Raw genomic sequence first — 21,425 nt, forward strand, 5'->3', positions numbered from 1 at the left:
AAGTACAGTTTTCTGTTTGCCCTGAGCAACTTTATGTAAGCAGCACCGTATTTAGCTACCAAACGCGAGCGGGAAGCGTGCTGCAGGACACGGGCGGGTGCGCAGCATACGGGTCGCGCACAGCGCTGAGTGGGTACGGAGTGGGGAAAATGAGGAATTCTCTGAGGAAGTCACCCTGTTCTTCAGCTCGGGCTCTCCCGGCTGCGGCCGGAGGCCAGCACGGCACCTCTCCGGTTGCTCCTGGAAGCTTGCGGAAGCCTCCGACCCGCCGCTAACCCTCGCCGACGACGCCCGCCGTGATGGCGGCCTGAGGGAGCCTAAGGGAGCGCGCGACCCGCCTGACTCTGACTCCGCCCCCACCGCCCCCTCGCCCCGCGGCGGCGGCCAATGCGAACGGGGCGTCCGCTGACGTCACGGCGGCTCCGTCCACAGCAGCGGAGGCCGGCGGCGGTCAGTGTGTGTGTGTGTGTGTTCTGCCGCGTCCGCAGCGCTCCGGCCCGGCCCGTCGCTTCCGCCGCGGCGGCCGAGGAGCGGAGGCCGCGCCATGTCGCGGCTCAGCCCGCAGGAGGAGAACTTGCAGGGTAAGGGCCGGCGGCCGCTTCCAGGGGAGGCCGGGCCCGGGGGGCGCCGCGGGCCGTGGCGGTGTCCCGTCTCCCTCTTTCCCTCCCCCGGTGCTCGCCGGCCTGCGCGGCCGCGGGCGGTGCCGCCCTCAGGGGAGGCGCGGCGCTGAGGCGGCCGGTCGGTCGGGCCGCCGCCGCCCCGGGCCTGCCTGGAGGCCGGGCGGTGCTTCTGCCGCCGCTGCCTGAGCACGGGCGCTTCGGGGCGGTCGGGTTTCACCTCGCTGCCCGGCCCCGGCCTCCGCCCGGGAGCGTTGCGGAGGGGGAAACCGCGGGGCAGCGTCTTGCGGCCATTAAGGCGCCAGAAGCGCTCCTGCCTTGGTGTGTTTGAGCAACCCCGAGGGGCTCGCTGCTCGGGCCCTGCGTCCGTCGGCGGGGACGGGCCTGGGGGACGCTCAGCTGCCGGTCCCTGCTCGGAGCGGGCAGGCGAGACCTGAGGTGCTGCTCCCCCCCCGCGCCGGTACCTCTGCCGCGGGGTAGCGTGTGCCCGTTCAGCCCGTGTGCGCCGTTATGTGCCGTTAGTCTGTGACCGTGCAGCAGCCTGCCGGTAATTGCTCATTAAACCGTCTACAGAGCTTGCTAATAACGCAGAGAAATGAAGACTCAGGTGGAAGAACAGGTCAAATGTAAAAAGCCGTGATACCTCGGTTGTGTAGCTGAACTAGCCGAGCATGGCTAGGTTAACTTAGATCCTCATGAGATCTATGCACTGTGCTAAGTATAAATCCTTCCTCATCAAAAGCAACCGTCTGTGGACAGTTTGGGATATGCCTTTGAGGAGAGATCAGGGTCAACTGCATGTATCATGCCTTTAGCAAAAGTCGGAAGCAAATTTACCTTGCAAGTGAAAGATCTGTGTGCAACTACATATTAAATGGTGTGATTTGCACGGTGATTTTAGCAATTTAAGGAGACATTCTCATCTTTCCGTGGAATTTTGCTTTTTTGTTTCCAGTTTTGAAAGCCATATATTAAGAAATTAAGATTTCCAGAGCTGACTGAGTACTTTTTTTAATGTTAATCTGTACTGCCACAGTATGCATCCTGGGCTGGAATATCGTATAAGATCATTCTCTTCAAAATCCTTCCCCATGACTCAGTCTGTTCAGTTTGCATTGCCACATTCTGCATGCTTTTATCTGTTTATATTTCCAACTTCACAAAAATACAGGCTCTTTTATCTTTAAATGATAATATAACTAGTACATTCCTAGTGCACTAGCACAACCTTACTCTCAAGAGTGTCTAAAAGAAAAAAAAAAAGGAAATGTGTATGACACGTGTGCTGTGATCCTTCTGGTATAATCTTAATCTTCTACATGTTTTATCATGCATTCACTGTGCTGTATCCAGGAGGATTTCAGTAGGTAGTGTTAGTTTGCTGTATGAAGCAGTTATGTTTGCCTGTGGTGCTGATGATTGTCGAAATGTGAGCGTGCCTCAAATAGCACACATCTTTACAGGAGAAAATAGTTTATGACCATGTATACAAATCATCGTAGCGCAGTCCACACAGCATGGAGTTGTTCTGCTTTTATAAGTAGAGGAGCAGAAGCTGAGGTGGGGTGTGGTGAGGAGCAAGGACAGGTAGACTAGGAGCTAGCTGATACTCTCAAGGTAGTTAGAGCCAGAGCTCCAGCTGGACACTATCTTAATTTAAACCTCAGTGGTTGTGATCGTTCTTTGGTAACAACTTGGGCTTTCATAAATTTTCGGGGAAAGAGTAGGGAAAAGTTTGTCTGGGTATAAACACATACCCAGACACACATACCACATATGGTCACATGGAGGGGAAAAAAAACCACAAACAAACCAAACCATCAAAACAGTTGTGAAGTAAAAGAGGCTATCCAGAAAAATGTTTCTTCAAAACTTGGTAACCCAGTATGTTTCCATTCAAAAGATTTTTGTGGTCATCTCTCTTTCTAAAAAGAGAGATAGTAATGTTGTTAATGCAGATTAAGCAGTTTGGCTTTTTGCTGTTTTCATTTAACTTACGAACCTTCAATCTCTTCACAACCAGAATATCTATCTTCATTTGATGTTTCTGTTTCACACTAGATGTCTGCATTGGCTTCTGCCCTTCTGCATACCTTTAAAACTGCTCCTTTATTCCTTCTGCTGTTCTCTTGAACGTGGCTTACTTCCTGAGCTCTGCCCCAGCCTCTCTTCCTCTGGAGCAGGAACGGTCCAGCCACCACCGTCTGTGTCTCTCCCTTTCCCTGCTTATGCCTTAGACATCCTTTCTGCTGTGCTCACCAGAATTCAGGGGCTTTCACCTGCCCTCTTTCTCCTGTACTTACCTTTATATTTCCTGTAAAGTGTTCTAGGATGGGCACAATACATCTATCTACTTCTGCTGTAACACATAAACATGTTACATAGGTAAATTCCACTGACATTTTTATAATTCAAATATTATCTGTCCCTTGAGCTGATTTATAAATGAGACGACAGGTACAGGTCCTTCTGTGCATTGGTTACTGCTAGCCCAGAAGAGAGTTGTTATTCAGCACACTCTTAAAAAAACAAAGCAACATGTGACTGTCCGTGTTAAATATACTGCAAGTAGCGAACACATGATCTAGTCATTGCCACATATCCTCTATTGCTTAACAGTAACACCTAAAAATGCTCACTGAAAAAAGGCTAAACAAAACACAGTTACTGGATTCTTAAGCCTGAAGTATTTTCAATAAATGAGTAAAAGAACTTTGGCAGAGAAAGTCCTTGAGATTATTTTATTTGGCTACCAGTTAGGTTGAACAATAAAAATTAAACATATCCGGAAATGAGAGAGCTTCAGCTGCAGAAAGAGACACAATGTACTGACCAGCTTCTTTTCAGTTCTGTGAGACTTTCCAGCTCGCTAACAAAAGTGCCCCCGCATTTTGGCATTTCATCATGTTTATTAGCCGAGATGTCAATGCTAGTACTTCTGCATGTCATACTGTAATGTCATGCTGGGGAGGATCAACAGTCTCGTATTTTACATGCCTTTTACGCAAAACCACTTGGTTTATTCTGGTTCTGTTTTCAATTATGCTGAGCAGGTTCCTGGGTAGAACTCCACTTCAGCAGTAATGGAAATGGCAGTGGAAACACTGTCACTCCGACGAGCCAAGAACAAGTACCAGCCTCTGTTTCCATTCACAATGGTGACATGGAGAAAATACTCCTTGATGCTCAACACGAATCTGGAAGAAGCAGTTCAAGAGGAAGTTCACGTTGCGACAGGTAAACAAAATGCTTTATTGTGAGCAAAGTAAAGGTCGCTATTACCCAAAGCCATTTGTATGCACAAGAGGCAAAGACAAATACAGAAATGCTTATATACGTGTGTGTATTTATGTACGCACATGTAGAGAGGAAGAGATAGGAAAATTTCATATTTAAAAGATTGGTATTTAAATACTAGAGTAATGCTTGGGTAGAAGCGTGTCCTGAAACCAGAAAAGTTACAGGGGACTCTAGAAAACTTCTCACATCTCATGAAGATGCCATCTTGGGGTTTTGGTGTATCCTGACAGAGAAGTCCAGCAGCAGCAGCTGAACTTCCCATGGGTGTGCTGGTTGTGTACAGGCAGCAGCCTTGTTCTAGTAAATAAAATACTCCGGAGCCGTGTGTGGCTGTCATTCTAAAGGATTAGACCTTGTGCAAGCAGCGTCAGCGCTGCTCTTAAGAGCATATAGCGCTACTAACACTGCTGCCTGGAACAGGAATGTCAGAGAAAGGTGATAAAAAACAACTTGTGTTTTGTAATGAGGTACATCAGTTAATAGTTCTTAGGTAATTGCTAAAGAATTGTCCTGTGTCTAGTTTACAAAACATAACAGATTTCTAGGAGTGTAACACAACAAAACAACTTAATCTGATGCAAATTGTCAGTCAGTGTTGTTAGTTCATTTATTTGATTTTGATGGGCTGTGAAGTCTGCAGCATAAAGTTTATTTAAAAAAAAAAAGTAACGACAGGACTCAAAATAGACAGTAGGATGACAGGAATAGACAGAACTTCCTAGTCTTACTGGCTAGTTTGAATTCAAACCAAACCCCACTTTTATTCATCATTTGCTGCCCATTGTTATTTAGTAAGTAACATGGGCCAAATCATACAGCCTCACAGGCATATCTCTGCACTGCTGAAAAACAGCTCTGTGCAGCAAGCTTCTTGGCAGATTGTTAGAAAAATCAAAGATTAATTGAATATGATGGCTGGATTATGTCACCCATTGACAGATTAATCTCTTAAGTTATGGTCAGGGCACTATAGCTCTTCAGGAGAACTGTGCATATAAGCTTCATTGACTAGCTTTTAGTGCATAACATAAACAATGTCATAAAAAATTTATTGATTTTTTTTTTCTTACTTGTGGTTCTCTTTTTATCAAGCCCTCCTCGTTCCCAGACACCTCAGGACAGTCACAGAGCTTTGGAAATAGAGAGTCACAGCAGCGGAGAAAAGAATAGCTTTCAGGTAAAAATCTCATCTTGGTTTGGGAGAAAGAATTTCTTACTCTCATTGTTTGAAAACCAGCATTAGGAAATAAGAGGTGAAGCTGCTAATGTAGAAGCTTAAATAACTCAGTAACTTAGAATAACCTTTGCAGAATCAGGCTTTGTGTATTTGTATCTGACTTGTATGGATTTTTTTTTTTTGTTAATCTGTAACGTGAGATTTTTCCGAAGGATTTAGGTGCCCTCATCTATTGTCTTTTAAAATGGCTGCGTTCTCAAATGCCTCCTTCCAGCCACAAGTTGAAAAGGCCAACGTTCAGATCCTACAAGTAGCTTTTAGGAAAAAAGATAATCCAGATGACGACCACTAGTCTAGAATTCCAGAGAGCTGGAGTCAGCACCTTGCTAAGCCTCCAGCTTCTGGTGATCCTGAGATGTGTTCTCTATCATGGTTTCTTTTGTCCTGTGAAGTGGGCATTATTCTTCTCTACTCAGTGGGTCGATTGTGATGTAAGTCTAACAGATTGTGAGATAATCGGATTTTACATTAAGATGTATAGGAAACACATCAATAGGGTGGGTATATACATGGCTATATAGGTGAACATTAATGTTCTGTGGATAACTTAGCATGCAGAAGTTGCCTCTTCTCCACTGACTGTCAGTTTGGTACATTTCATGCATCCCCCCACAATGAAATTTTATTTAAATGCACTACCACCGGTGCATTATGAATTTAAAAAGTGAATTTGACAGCAGCAAGAGTTTCTAGGGTCACTTAAATGTGACAGCCAATAACATACATTTTTCAGACCACTGCCATAGCTTTATGATTCCATTTCGTTTTAACGAGTACTTAACATTTCTACATGCTGCTTTGAAAAACGCACTGTTCTTTCTCATTTCATTTTGTACATTTGCTTACATACTTGCAAAGAAAATTAGTAAATACATTTGAGAAAAGAGTGGGGAAAAAGGATACTGTATATTAACCACGTTTTATCAATATATAGCTTGTTGCATGATGACAGGCTAAAATCTTAAGTTTCACTGTAATTAGATACTAGCTTTAATATGAAAAAAAATTACTTACAAAACATTTTGAGGAGTGAAGTATTAAAAGTATTTAAGTAAATTCTTCTGCTCTTCCAAAGACTTGCTGTATTATCTTGGGTAAATCACTTTCCCTGCACTGTTTACGTCCGGAGAGACACTATTTTCTCATTAAATTGAAGTATATTCTGTGCCTGTGACTAACTTTTACAGGGTTAGCAGTTGGCAATTAGAAATCAAGATTATACTTCACTTGGGGCCTCTGCATGAAAAGAAATAGCAATGTATGATAAACTGGCAAAAGTTACCAGCGCTAACAGTTACTCACGCTCCAATGTGCAGTGTTATTTCTTTAATTCTAGTAAGAACTCAGGACCCTTGTGTTTTACTTCAAAAAAACTGATTCCTTCCATCGCTTCCCTTTTTCAATTACTATTGTTTATCATCTGTAGCTGGGTGTGTGCTGGGTATTATCATCTCGGGGTCCCCTTGATTTCCTTAGCTGTCTGTATTAGTTCATGGATTATCTTTTTCTACCCTGTGTTACAAATTTTTTAAAACAAAGTCTATGTGTTCGCTGTTTGTACAGTATTTAACCTTGTGGGGTTTCAACTTCATACAGTTTCTGAGTTATACAGCTGTATCAATAATACATAGATACAATCAGTTGTCAAAATTACATGAAATGTGCTTTGTCCCATTGCCTCTTCCTTTATCTGAAACTCTCCCCATCATCTCTACAACTCCTGCAGGAATCTAGCTGAATGAATTACCACCTTTAGGTTAGCTAAATACGTTACTGGAAATTAATTATTTTTATTTTATATTTCCAGAAAGCCCTTTGTATGTTTAAAGATTGTTATTTAGACTTTGAGAACAAATAATCAAGTTAGAAAACCATCAGAATTGAAGTTGCCTGGACAATTTTATTTCCATTCTTAAGTGTGCATGTGTGCATATATAGCTATTTTAATTCTATGATCGGATACTATTTTTATCAGAAGACCTTGGCTCCATTTGATGCACGTGTATTAAGCAAGAAACTGTATTCTTCCTCAACATTTATGCTGTAATTCACTTGAAAACAAAGCCACTGTTTGTTTGGGGTGGTTTTTCTGCACGGATAGACCTGGGCTCACTTCACCTGTATTCCCAATACTGGCCCAAAAGCCAGGTAGCTTTACGAGTCTAGAATTAGTTTCACTTGGCTTATATTAGGTTGATCAAGGATCTTCAGATAAGTATGATATCCATCCAGTTTTGAATGCAGTTTCTTCTGCCAAATGTCAGTCAGATGTGTGAACTGGAGATATTTTCAGATCCTGTGTGTAAGGATTAAATGCAGGGCTCTGGCATTTTATTTCCAGGGTAGTCTTTACTTAGGCAAACATGGGATATGGATACAGGATATGGTCTTTTCCGTTCACACCCTGCTCTGAAGACAGATCTCCCTCCTCCCCCTGTCTTTATCTAGGATCTAAATACTTCAGTACAAGTGACATGGAGAGTCCACAGTGGGTAGAGATGGGAGAAGTGAGCTTCAGAGACAGTCTAGCATATGGTCTTAGATGCAGAACAGGAGCTTTGTTTTGCAGTGCTAACTTCCTACCTGTCGTAGTTGTGAGTACTGCTTGATAATGGCTCTTTGTTTTAGTCTGAAGAAGATTTTCTTGAAAGGAGGAAAGAAGTAGAAAGGCTCCTGAAGAAGAATGCAGATTGGATATGGGATTGGTCCAGCAGGCCGGAGAACATCCCACCAAAGTGAGTGCTGTCAGTGGTTCTGGACGAACTCGGATGCAGCTTTTAATTCCACAAGTCTAAATACCTTTCTGTTAATGCTGTGACTGTGTTTTCTTCCTCAAAACTAGGGAATTCCTTCTTAAACATCCCAGGCGCACGGCTACTCTCAGCATGAGAAATACCAGTGTAATGAAGAAAGGGGGGATATTCTCAGCGGAATTTTTGAAGGTTTTTCTTCCATCTCTGCTTCTTTCTCATTTGCTTGCCATTGGACTAGGGTAAGTTTCAATTTAATAAAAAAAAAGAAAAGAAAGGTAGACTTTTTTACCTGTGCTCTCTGAGGCCTGATTCTGACTCCCAATTCCCTCTTTGTCTGAAAGATGAGTAGTACACTTTTCTCCATAGAAGGGGGACAGATAGTTATTCAGGAAGTGCTTTCTACTTGTCTGCTTGTGGTATTGCTGAATGTATCAAGTTTTCCTTTTCTGCTTTTCTCGCTAGTTGAGAATTTTTCAAAATAATTAAGGGGCAGTGAAATTAAGAGTTATATGTGTGAACTGTAGTTATACTTACACAATACTTGGTTCCATTGAAGATATGACTTTTAATCTCACAACTAATTGCAAAGGAGAAAGCTGCTATTTAATATATTGTGAAATTCCACTGACACCTGAGAGGGACAGGGGACACCAAACAAAACAGGAATTGGTTTTCTTTAGATGATTCAGGGGTTAGATGATCCTTCTTTAAAAACAAGCGACAGGACACAGACTAAAGGGAAGAGATTAAATGCCTTTTAGTCAGGATCAGAGGTTGCCTGTGCCTAAGCATGGCAGATTCCCTGGTATCAGCGAAGAACGCTGGGAATCCAGGCACGTCTGGCCGCTCTCCCATCAGGGTACGCTGTGCCGCACGGGAGGGCTTAGGGGAGAAGCGGGACAAGTTCTGGGGTGACGCCTGTTTTCCAAGGAACGTGCCGTTAGCTCTGGTCCTGCTCGCTCTCTGCTCGCTCCCTTCCGTAAATCCTGAGCCTTATCGAGGCTATGAAAGTTAGAGTGAGGGGATGCAAGAGATCGAGGGGAAGAGGAGTACTCTGCGCAGCTACAGTAACTGGGAGGAGCGACAGCCCAAATCGTCTGTGGTCCCTGCGGTGTGCGTCGTTTTGGATGGATGAAGGCACAGGTTATCTTCCTGTACAAAATCAAGATCTCAGCCACATAATACTGTAAAAGTAACATGAAACTAATTTAACTCCTTCCAAAATTAAAATGAGTAACTGCACAAGATAGAATAAAAGCATAATTTGACAGGAATTTTCCTGTCAAAATAAACACAAGTTTGGTGATATAAGTACTTAACTTTCTTCCTGGTCACTTCCACCACTGCTGTAAATTTGCATCATTCCAGTTCCGTAATGAGAGTAACAAAGTCAACATCTTCAGAAAGTCCTTAATGTAGTATCAATGAAAGAGTTACACTTCAAAATAATAATTTCTTTAAGCTACAAGAAGTACATGAATAGAAGATGCAATGTAGGGCAGCTGTGAAAGCATACCAGAGACTAGAGAAATAGTAAGAAGTACATGAAGATGACAGTAAAATGAGAGGTTTACAAATTTCTGAGGTATTCAGCAAATGGAAAAACTTAAGATAACAAAAGGAAAAAGGTAATAAAGCATCTGACTTGGAGACCTCCTGAAGCAGTGTGTTCCTGCTAACCCCGTGCTTATCTCTGAGTCTCGTGTTCCTGAAACTGAACAGCTTACACAGAATTATTCAGTCTTGGAACTCGGGGAGCGTTACTAGACAAGGGTATGCACAAAGTCGCTAGCAACTGAAAACTGCGTTTCATAGCAGTCACTTGATTTGCCCGCTTAATTATAGCTGGCACTGCTGCTCCTGCTGGAAATTACATGACTAGTAACCTGATGAGAACAAAAGTGTTCCTTGCATGCTGTACATTCTTTTTGAAATGAAGTGCAACACTCGCTGACCGTATGTTCTTGATCCTCAGGATTTACATTGGAAGACGCCTTACGACCACAGCCTCAAGCAGTACATTTTAAAGGCACCTGAAATGTAGTTTCAAAGCAAAGAAAATACTCATCTGGGAATACAGGAGGTGAACAGCAGGAATATCTGAGCTAGCGATGACTGCCTGATCAGCGTGTACTTGTTCTGTAAATGTCGTGTTCCTAGTTTAGTAAGAATGGGAAAAGAGACACTAAAGCTAACGTATCGTATCGAGGCTTCTGGATCAATTCATAGAGCTTGTTTCAGATGCATTAACATCTGTTACGTTGCTTTGTAGTGAAGTATCTTTGAAAATTAAAAGAACTTGATGTTTAAAAACAATCCTAGCTTTAATATAGCAATTGTGATTCAGCTAGGTATTCATCTAAACTGCTGTTTCTTTGTACTTCATAGATGTGAATATTCGTCACTGCTGCTGTAATCATGACAATGAGGGATTAGCCCAAAACAAGGTGTGGCCTTATGTATCATATACGGGAATTCAGAGAAGCTTTTACCTCACTCGAGGCAGTTTCTTCCTTAGGTAGATTTTGCTTAGCTCTCTTTCACGTTTGTGTGGGATGTGAAATGTTGAGAGGCACAGTCAGCTGGAGGAAATTGGCACAGGAGGGAAACTTCCATCAGTTTTTACTAGTTCAGAGTGTGGTGCACAACAGCCTGAACTAAAATTTGGACTTTAGTGCCTAATAAATAGCTTCTTGTGCAAAGATGTTTATTTAACTCCCCAATTAATGGAAGTTCCTTCTGTTGTATTTACTTGCAGACTATTGCTTCTCAGTCTTTTTATCTGTAAAATAATAAATTTGCATCCTATATTTGCCTCATCCTTGTATAAATTTAAAAAAAGGGTTGCTTGCTTATTTGTTTTTACTAATGGAATGCCTTTTCATTCAGTGATTTTACCTTATTTAATGAGAAGAAAATGAATGTTTGCCCAAATACCATGTTTTATATATTTAAATAAAAAGGTTCCTTGTAGATTCAGTTTTCTCATTCCTTTTTCTCTAACAATTGTTGAAAGTGGCCGACAAGGCTCTTTCTTTGTCTTTAAACAAGAGTTTCACGCTGTTTACTTGCATAACTGACAAATAAGTAAGAAGTTTCTATAGAAAACACCTCCAGTGCTTATTCTTAAACTTGAATATGGCTAAGCTGTCAGTAGAAGTCACTTGGTAAACAGAAACTCACTGAACTTGCAAATACTTATTCTACTCTGTACTGTTACCATCACTTCAAAATAAATTTGCGTTCTGCTTTATTTTTGTCCTTATTTACCAGTACTGACTTTTTCTTCGGTCCTCGAGATGGAACCTGTAAAAATGCGGTTAGTGGGCACCTTGTAATTCCGTACGGAGCCCAGGTCCTGCTGTCCCGGGCCACGGCCACGGCTGTGGGACTGGATGCCGCTGTGTGGGCGAGCGCTGGCCTGCTCCGGCGGGCCCCAAGCTGGGAGAGACAGGCGTGCTTCCCTTGCTGCGGGGGACAGTCCTGCTGAGGCCACTGGAAATTCTCCCTTGGATGAATTTCATCACACAGCCTTTATGGGAGGACCAGGATCTGTTTGGGTTTTATTTTCTGTACGTGCAATAAAAAATGCATTTATAGGATGATTTTAATTTCAGAATAATGTTTCCCATATGTGACACTGGATGCAGTCTTTTTTAATCTGACTACAGGCAGAGTTCAACCTCAGCGTTCCACCGAAACAGCATTAAAAGCATTGGTATCAGAATGACTGTTAGATCAACTGCTTCCTTCTCCTTTAAAACAGCAAGACTTTTTTTTATACCATTGCATCCAAATTTAAATAAAAGATTCCTTATAACTACTGCTAAAACCCCAACAACTTACCCGACACCTCGCCCCCAACCTTCCTTCAATGGTGACAGGTAGAGTGGGGTATTCTGCGAGCACATTCATGTTTTATTTAACCGGGGTTCTTGCCGTTTTCCTGTGTGTTGGGTATTTCTTGTTTTCACTGCAAGTGAAGATACAGCGACTGCATTGGAAGTTCCCTGGGTTCAAATTCTGTTGTGACTGGTGTTTTAAAAAGGAAGATTCACAGAAACTGTTAGAGGCATCTTAGAATTACACTGAACTAATACTTGCTTGAATACTCCTATTGTGTACTGCACAGTGTAGTTGTATGAAAGTATCTATTGTGAATAAAGGAACTCCATCGGTTCATTGTTCTTTTCAAACAGAAGCAAAGAAATGCTGTATGGACAGGAACAGGATTACCGCCTGTCCTGGTTTCAGCTAGGACAGAGTTAATTTTCTTCCTGGCAGCTGGTGCAGTGCTGTGTTTTGGATTTAGTAGGAAAATAATGTTGATAACACACTGATGGTTTTAGTTGCTGCTCAGTAGTGTTTATACTAAGTCAAGGATTTTTCAGCCTCTCATGCCCAGCCAGCAGGAAGGCTGGAGGGGCACAAGAAGCTGGGAGGGAACACAGCCAGGACAGCTGACCCTAACTGGCCAAAGGGATATTCCATACCATATGACGTCATGCCCAGTATACAAACTGGGGGAGTTGGCCAGGAGGGGCGGATCGCGGCTCGGGAACTGACTGGGCATCGGTCAGCGGGTGGTGAGCAATTGCATTGTGCATCGCTTGTCTGTCTTGGGTTATATTTCACTCTCTTTTTGTTATCTTCCTTTTCATTACAATATTATTATTATATTTTATTTTTTATTTCAATTATTAAACAGTTCTTATCTCAACCCACGGGTTCTACTTGTTTTCGATTCTCCTCCCCACCCCACTGGGGCGGAGGGAGGGGAGTGAGCGAGCGGCTGCATGGCGCTGGGCTTAAGCGGCGGCACCGCCCGGAGACCCGCAGAGCCGAGGCCGGCTAATGTTCCTTCCTGCAGGCCGAGGCTGGCCAACGTTCCTTCCTGCAGAAGCAGGAGCTCTCCAGGCCGGGGCTGGCACCTGAATGCGGAAAGCAGAGGTGGGACCCGAAGCAGCCGGAGTGTACCGTCACGTTGGCCAACACACTAACGCCGTCCCACCAGCGTGAACCTTCTTGTTACGCTTTCATGTCCCATGTAACTTATCACAGATCACAGTAGTAAAATTTAAAAAAAGTTCTATTGACACCATGTTATTTGCATAGTTATCATTACCAGCACCTTGACGAGTGGCGTCTCTATTACCTGTCACAGCTGCTGAGAAAACATTTCTAATTTACATTGCTATTTTGAGTTGAAACAAGAAGCGGTTCATGTTTTAGTGTCCTTTCTTTCAGTTATTATTCCATCAGCCCCACCATCCCTTGGGATGACGCCGGCAGGGGAGACGCAGAGGGGCGTCAGCCCTTGCAGCATGGGCCTCGGGCAGCGTGGTACCCTGCGCAGCAGCTCGCCGCAGCCCAGAAACGCCTCGCTCGTCGCTGAACGTTCACTCCAGTTGTGGTCAAACTGGAGCGAGGGAGCCAGCGAAAGCAACCGGTGCAAGACAGGAACGGGGAGAGGGAAGGCGGCAGAAAAGTCATCTCGGTCTCTTGTTCCACCAACATTCGCAGACGGTCAACTTACTTTTCAGCTTAGGCAGAGTGAATGAGGATTTTAGAGGTAGCTACACATTTCATTCTTACTCATTCTTAATTTACATTGATTTTAATTAGAATTACATGCATAATTATCTCTGAGAATCTGATCCTACGTCCTTGATCCTGCAGGGGATGAATATAGTTTCAACAGCTTTTTTGGTGTGCATGTGCTAGTGTGTGCTACTTTTCCTAAAGCTATCAAGCAGAAATAGTTTGTCCATTTTCAGTTATTCCAGAAAGCTGAAGGTCATAAATACAGATACTTGTTTTGTAGATAATCTGGACCGTGACTCGCTATTTCATCAGGAAGGCAGCAGCGAGGTGTGCTCAGGGATGTGAATGCTGTACTCGGGCGCTGGAGCGCTGACTTACGCAAGTGTCATACAGCCATCAGCACTCTGCTTACCCACGGTTTTAGGATCATCATTCAGAAAAGCCTCATATTCGGCCCACTATCCACCATATTTCTATGCCATGCCCAAGGTGACGATTACCCATTTCAGAAAAAACTATGTGTGAAACTCCAAAAAGAATCATCAGGCGGTCAACGTCTGTCGTCTCAGGGGTTTGTGTTTATAGCAGCAACTTCTTAGGCTGCCCTGATCCAAGCCGAACTGGTGTCTACATAATAATTATTTTTAATATGATTGAAAGAAGCAAATTTAATTAAAAAAAAACAACCCTAGTCATCATGGTGCCATTAAACTAGCAAAATATTTGACATCATTATCCAATTATTGGTCAAGGCATTCTTACAGAGCTACATCAGTTTTCTATGGTCAAATGTTGGCCTGTTGCCTAGGCGTTTTCAGCATTGACTTCTGTAATAGATGCCTCATACAAATTTCACAGTTATCAATTTTTTAAAACAGCTTTAAAGTTCACAGGCTTCTCCAAAGCCGTGGAACCAGTGGACAAGCAATCCAAAAGAAATATAAATACTAAAAGAAATGGCCTAGAACTGCCTTAACATGCTAGATATTGACAAAATTTGCACTGAAGACTTCAAGCTGTTTGATCCTCACACTTCATGCCAGAGGAAATGGAAAATTCAGTCAATTTTGCAAGTAAACTTATTTTCTTAAAGAAAAAAAAAAGTCATGGCATAAATAAAATAGCATTTTAAGTCCAGTCGAAGGAACTTTATTTCTTTAGAAATAATGAGCGAGTTATTTCTTTAGAAATAATGAGAAAAAATGAGTGTAACTCGTTATAACTCGTTTAACGAACCTCATTCCCAGTTGTGCTTCCAGCCACGGACCCAAGGTGCCGGCGCCGCTCCCTCCGCCTCCCTGGGGCTCAGCTAGGGGCTGGCGAGGGTCCCCTCTGCCAGGGTCCCCCCTCCGCGGGCAGACCCGGCCCGAAGGACAGACGGGAGGACACCAGCGGCAGGCACGGGGAAGGAAGCCTGGGCTGGCACAGCATCGCTCCTCGGGCACCTGCGGGTCCGCCACGCTGCCTTCGTCGGCAGGAGCCGTCTGCTGGGACCCTGCCCGGGCGGGACGCGGGAAACAAGCACCCTTGGGAAGTCGGTGTCGGAGCACGTGGCTTTGGGAGCCTCGATTCACCAGAGCTTGGAGAGGCCGAGAAGCTCCGTCGCCCTCCAACGCCGAGGGCGGCCGCGGAGCCGCTTCTCCAGCTTGCACGGGCAATGGCTTGGCTGCGTCTCCGATGCGCTGAGCTGGCGCGTCCTGCGGCTGCCCGGGCTCGTGTCACCTCAGCTGCCACCAGCCCTCGTGGCCACAGGGGCTGGGAAAGGGGCGGCGGGGGGATCTCACTGGAAAGACAGTTCACACAGGATGGAGGTCGGGAAGGTGAAATATTTCCTAAGGGCGCAGATGCCGTTGGGGCGGCACAGAGCTTCAGCCAGCGCACAGCCTTGCGGGAGGCAGCCAGCCCTATGCAACGCTGAGCCTGTCATGGTCTGTTTTAGTGCCTTCAGGCTTGGCAAGCTCATGCCAGCGGCAGCCGGCGCAGGGCACGCTGAAGGCTTGCGTACTTTTGCGCAAGAAATACGGTCAGTGAAATTGTGGCATGAAAAACCTACCAAATATTAAAAGTCATGAGAGAATTATTATGGATCCCAGCATTTTCTAAAGTCCCATGTGAGCTATCACCAACGGCTCTCAAGGCACACAGCAGAAGCCCGTTCCTGCTCCAGAGCAGCAATCAGTTTGTTGCAGTCCTAAAGCATTTTCTCTACCTAGGTTTAAAGCTTTGCATTTCAGCGTGCTTTGCTTCACTAGCGGAAAGCAATCCTCAGCAGCAAGGAGCAGAGTCAGAGGCCAAGCTGATGGCTCTGGGGACACGGGATGCGTTACACATGCCATTTATAACTGCAGAGGACACCGTGAGGAAGGCCAGTGTCTGGGTGAGCTCAGCGTACAAGGGCCACCATCAGGAGTCAGCGACGGTAAAGAGAGAAGCTGAGCTCTAAGACTGAAGCTATCAAGGATGCTACAACAGAGGGGATGGGCTGCAAAACCAGCTTCTGTTCTCTCTGCAGGCTCCTCACACGCTGTGTTTGCATGGAGGAGGAGGAGGAGGAGGAGGAGGAGGAGGTTTACTTCCAGGAGCCACTTATGAACGCTGCCCAGAGTGGCACAGACTCCCAGCCCAGGGAGAGCTCCACAGCACAAGAGCCGCCTCCTCCAGCAGCGTCCCCACCACAGGGGACCTCAGTGCTTTCCCTGTTAGAAGCTCAGCCCAACGCAGACGCTTGTCTGCTCAGATGTGCCTGTGAAATTCATGCTCATCAAGGCTTAACATAGCTTCTTACCACCAGTTTAGTAAGCGCCACCGGAGTTTGGATCAAATTTGGCGTAAGGCAGGAAAAGACCTTTACGTCAAAAGTGAGTTAAATGGGACAGCGACGGCTGCAGCCACCTGCGTGTCCACGCACTGCCCAGCGCTCGGCCTCGGGGAATTGCCGCACACGTGCTTGCTCCGAGTTACAGCTCGCTCTTCGGAGCGGCTCGGGCACCGGGTCACCATTGCTCGGACCAGGGAAGAGTCAGGCTGGTTCCTCTCACCCCACCTGATTAGCACGGGGCCCTTTCTACCTATTAAAAACCCTGGATGCAAAGAACAAGACAACAAAGCCCCAAGTATTTTACCTACAGCTGACGAATACGTTTGCATCACGCTGAGCAGTCTGATGACCGGCCCTCCCTTTCCCCGTCGCCCCTCCGGCGTAAGCCCCTTGCTGGCTCCCGTGCCCTCTGCGAGGGGAGGGATCCGGCAGCAGCCATGTCACTGCATTTTAGTTCCCTAAACGTTCACCTGAGGTACGTGTGGTGAATTTGGAGGGCTGGGGCTCCTGCTCCGGACTGCCGGCCGCCAACACAGCTGGATACCTGGCGCCTGCCGGGTTATGAATTCCTGCTCACAGGGTGATGCTTGCTCGTCTTCCCAGGTCCCAGCCGTGGAGATGGGGGATCATCCCCCGGCCCAAACACCGGCCTCCAGAGAGCTGCTGCCAGAGCCGCTGGGACAGCCAGGAGATGGAAACTGTTCGAGAGAGAAAAAAACCCCAAACCCACCACGCCAGGTTCTATTTGGTGATGCAGGGGTAATCACGGGCATAGGAAAATATTGCTCACCCCGCTTCTGTAATTCCAGGAGAGGGCAGTTCCATGGGAAAGTCCTTGCATGCCTGCCAGGGAGCCCGGAAGGTTACTTCATTTCTAGATACAGCCTTTGGGCAGGGTACGAAACAAGGACCTTTGGTTAAAAGCTTGATAGAAACAATTTCACTGACTTTTGAGCCTAAAAACAGTGTTCCAGCACGTAACACATGAAGCAGCACATCAGTCTGAAGGACGGCCATCTCGCAGGAGAAATCACAGGCCACCCACAGCCGGGCCCCGTGCAGCTCACGTTCACCATCGCCGCTGTTCTCCAGCCGGGGTGAGCCTGGAGCTCGCCCGTGCCGAGCTGGGCTCCAGCTCCTTCCCTGCCGATGGCTCCTCTCAACCCCCTCCTCATCTCCTTTCCCCGGGAAACTGGAAGTACAAATTAAGGGCCTGAACTCTCAGGAAGCACGTTTCGTTTCATCAGGTTGTACAACGCATTTCAGCTGTCCTTCCGCCACGCGCAGCACCCTCAGCACCCTCAGCCCGCGCCCCGAAGGAGCAGGAGGGAGCGCAGGGGCAGGAGCGGGTGCCCGGACGCCCGCGCCAGGTCCTGCTTTTCAGAAAGTGCTGTGCGTCAACGCCGACCCCCAGCCCTCGGCACAGCCCCAGGGCTGTATTTGTACACACGCCCACGCTTCTTTCTTCACCTCGCCAACGTGGTTTTTTTCTGGAGCCACTCTGGCATTTCCCTGAGGAAGTCCGAGTCTCTCAGTCCGTGCGTGTTTGTGCTCAGTGTAAAATGACAATGGAATTCAGAGCTTAATCTTAAGCCCCTTTCCTGCAATTTCCAAACCCATCCCCGAGGGGAAGCAGCAGGTTCATCTTCTCCCAATACGTTTTTGTCACGAACCGGTGATTACCGTTATCACCGATGCCTACTTTCTGCTCACTGAAGAACAGCTCCGCTGGCAATTTAAAACACGCGCACAAGCCTTGTGAAGCGGGGATTACGTACAAAACTCTCTCCCCGGTTTACAGAAACTTGTCTTCGATAAGCAATGTTCGCTTCAGCCCTACTTAACCGCGCATTAAGGATTCATCATTCCAAAACAAGTAACCGTTTAAAAAAAAACAGGTTTCCAAAACCTTACCTCTTAATTTCTAGCACAGACAACTCCTGCTCCTCCAGTTATTTCCTCAAGAGCAACTCGAGGCCTGAAGTTGCCTCGCCGTTAGGAAATACCTGCAGAACAGTGGCCGGGTACTTGGCAGGCAGCTCGCGGCCCGTCGGGACGCGCGGGCAGGGGCCCGGCTCTCCGAGGCAATGCCCCGAGCACTGCCCGCCTCACGCTGCGCCGGACCCCGGAGACGTTCCGGCTCCCGGCGCGGTAACTGTTCCGGGTAGCGCGAGCCCGAGCAGCGCAATGCTCTTGAACCGGTCCCAGAAGTCACAGAAGGGTGGTTTTGGGCAAATATCTGAAAAAACAGTAATTTTATCGGATTGACAATAAAATCTGTTCTTAGGTAAAATGAAATGATAAAAAAAAATTTCATGAATCATCAAAAACTATTTAATTGAAAGTGGTACAAGCAAATCATGTTTTATATAATAGAAGATTTCATCATATGCTTTTTCTTTTTCCTCATATTCCGCTTACATTTGCTGAAAAAATAGATCAAAAATAGACAGCACTAATATATTCACTGAATATCAACAGACAGCGTTCCCAGTTAGAGGTATGACCATTCAAAAACTAACCATTTAAAATGGAAATACAAACAATCTTCAGGGCGGCTCATTTAGCCAATTATCTCACAAACGGAAGAAAAAGTTGTCAAAATACACAGAGCAAGTCCAGGTAAACATTTAAAATTTATTAAACTTTTTGGTCAAAATAATTGAACAAGTATGTACAATCCCATTGCATTAGCTCTATTAGGTATTTTAGGAACGAGGTCAAATCTAACGCTTTAGTGACCCAGAAGTTCCGCATTTCAAGATTTTCAAATAGTGTCACAACCAATATACAGTATAAGATTTTTTTTTTTAATTTAAACTTTATTTGTAGAACCTCAAAGTTAGTTGTACTTACTAGCTTACTGTGAACAAGAGTGGCACTCTATGGACATTAATCGGGAGGGTAACAACGGAGACATTTTGCTCTTGCTTACGCAGATCTGATTCAGTAATCATAATACACCTTCATTTTAAGGAAAATGGAGTGCAAACCACACTGCTGTGTTCCCTCTGGGAAGCGAAGCTCAGGGGATCTCGTTCGCCAGACAGAATTTCGGATTTGCAGGCACATTTCAGAGAGGGTACTGCCTAGCTATACTCGACGCTACGAAAACGTGCTGCAACAGCTTCAGGAGCAGTTTCTCACCCAGGCTAGCCTGGGGCGAAGAGAAGGTCGATGCATTTTAGGCCTCTTTGGAGGGGAAAGGGGGGAAAAAAAAAAAAAAAAAAAAAAAGAAAAAAAAAGTACCTAAGGCTTAAAAAAAAAAAGTTAGCAAGGACAGAGCTACAACCACCGCAGTCAACACCAGCCTGGGGCCTCAGTGTTTTCCAACATCTTGGTGTTAAAAGTCGGAACGTGCGAAAGTGTATTAAGCTGCGTTGCTGCTTGGCATAATCAAGATAGATGTGGGTTGGTTTTGTTTTTTTTTTTTGCTGGCTTGAACCGCAATGTGAAATACAATATATTATGCCAAATATTTAAAATAAACTATATCTTCATGACAAATACTAAAAAGGTTAAAAAACATAATGCACATAAGGTATGTCTCTATCTAACGTTGAGAGGCATCAGATAAACTGAATTTTTATCTTCAAAGAAGAAAATTTGTTAAACGTTTTGTTTTCCCTTCTGTGCAAGGTGATCACTTTTTATTAAGGCTGTGGATGACTTTATACTAACCTTTTCAATCTCCTACTTGGTACACAGATAGCGTTTTACAAGAAAACCAGTGCAGCTTAAACTAAATGACAACTTCATGGAAACTCTAAATTTAGAATTTGAAATACTACACAAAAAAGTTTGCATTAGTCTGCCAAAAAAAAAAAAAAAAAAAATCAATGTTTTGGGGCAAACACTGTCAAATCTGCCCATCAGAATTATTTTGCACAATCTTGGTACATGCAATAAAAAAATAAAAAGACTGAATACATACCTTCAGATTTAAAAACACTTTTTATAGTTTGTTATTTTATTAAGTGGTTTACACCAGAAGGTGTGGTTATAGATACAGTTGGTGAGTAAATATTCATGGAAACCTGTCTACGAACCCAACTCAAGACCTACCTAAGTGCTCAAAGGTAAAAACACCTAAGCCTAGATACAGGCCAGAGGAGGAATGTTTACAGGCATTAAGCACAATATATGTTTTGAAAGGCCCAAATATTACAGCAGAGAAAGAGCGCGAGAGATAGAAATTACATTTTTATGACAATTTTTCTTCTTGGGTGTTAAATTTTTGGTCTATAAACTGGAAAGGAAGGCTCAGACTTAAATAAATACATTTGTTTTGAGTATTGGCCTTATTGAGCACTGTCCATCAATTCTGCCTCCAGGGGGTTTCTCCCAGAAAATTGCGACTGACGCTCCCTACCCCCACGGAAGGCAGAACTACACCGTGAACTCAAAAACCAGGCCAGATCCTCGCCTTTATCTAAAGGGAAATAAGTGCATCAATGTTCTTCACTGGTAGGACAACAAGGCCTTCTCTTTTACAGATAAACAACTGAGCTTAACTATGCAAGACGACGACTCTGTCCTCAAGTAAGTCATCTTTAGTTAATTTTGTCCTGGAATATATACAAATTATTGGTGGCAGCTACAGCAATGATGTTCTCCATGGGATGCCATGCCGTATGAAGGATCTTCTTGTTGAAGTCCAGACTGTCAACGCTTATTTCATCCTTCTTTCTTTTACCACCCGTACACACTTTACGCGGCTTTAAGATGGCACGAGGTTTGCTGCTCTCCCTGGATGCTTCTAGAGTGATATCCCGTCGTGTGTTTCGGTCAAACATTCTGAAGAAATTGTTGTAAGATCCAGTCATGATAGCACTGTTTAAAAGCAGAAGAAAGGCAAATCTTATTACGTTTCCAGAAACAGTATTCAACCTCCACCTTCCCTCTCTTACACACAAGGTGACTGGCAGACCAAGTTCATGGCCAGTACATGGCATTACACTCTTTTCCTCTCTGACGTATACCTTTGCTCAATTCCGTTCGGACTTCAGCACTTTCTCTTCCAGGTCCTCCCCTGGTCCCCCCCTCCTGCCACCGGCACTCAGCAGCAGTCTTATGCTTTGTTCATCTTAACGTGAGCAAAGTGGGTTCTCCTGTTGCTACTCTATCCCTTTATCCCGTGGCAACAAGAGTCATGG

The 21,425-nt window shown here is 44.9% G+C and overlaps 2 protein-coding genes across 3 annotated transcripts in view; one reads left to right on the top strand and one right to left on the bottom strand.

Annotated features, from left to right (window-relative positions):
- Window positions 1-498: 498 nt before the first annotated feature.
- BNIP3 (BCL2 interacting protein 3) lies at window positions 499-10,880 on the top strand. Of its 2 annotated transcripts, XM_050899361.1 has the most exons (7): window positions 499-581; window positions 3,671-3,712; window positions 3,743-3,854; window positions 5,010-5,094; window positions 7,783-7,889; window positions 7,997-8,146; window positions 9,883-10,880. In XM_050899361.1, exons 1-7 carry the CDS (start codon window positions 545-547, stop codon window positions 9,932-9,934), a joined length of 585 nt encoding a protein of 194 aa, XP_050755318.1. In that variant the 5' UTR covers window positions 499-544; the 3' UTR covers window positions 9,935-10,880. The 2 variants fall into 2 exon arrangements, with proteins under 2 accessions (XP_050755318.1, XP_050755317.1); XM_050899360.1 differs by having other exon boundaries at window positions 3,671-3,854.
- Window positions 10,881-20,120: 9,240 nt separating this feature from the next.
- PPP2R2D (protein phosphatase 2 regulatory subunit Bdelta) overlaps window positions 20,121-21,425 on the bottom strand; it is a 29,808-nt gene continuing 28,503 nt past the window's right edge. The window contains exon 10 of the mRNA XM_050898894.1: window positions 20,121-21,102. Within this exon, the coding sequence (XP_050754851.1) occupies window positions 20,823-21,102 (280 nt within the window). The 3' untranslated portion in view covers window positions 20,121-20,822. The remainder of the gene's footprint in view (window positions 21,103-21,425) is intronic.

The sequence above is a fragment of the Gymnogyps californianus genome, chromosome 6, assembly GCF_018139145.2.
Source record: "Gymnogyps californianus isolate 813 chromosome 6, ASM1813914v2, whole genome shotgun sequence".
Taxonomy (NCBI): Eukaryota; Metazoa; Chordata; class Aves; order Accipitriformes; family Cathartidae; genus Gymnogyps; species Gymnogyps californianus.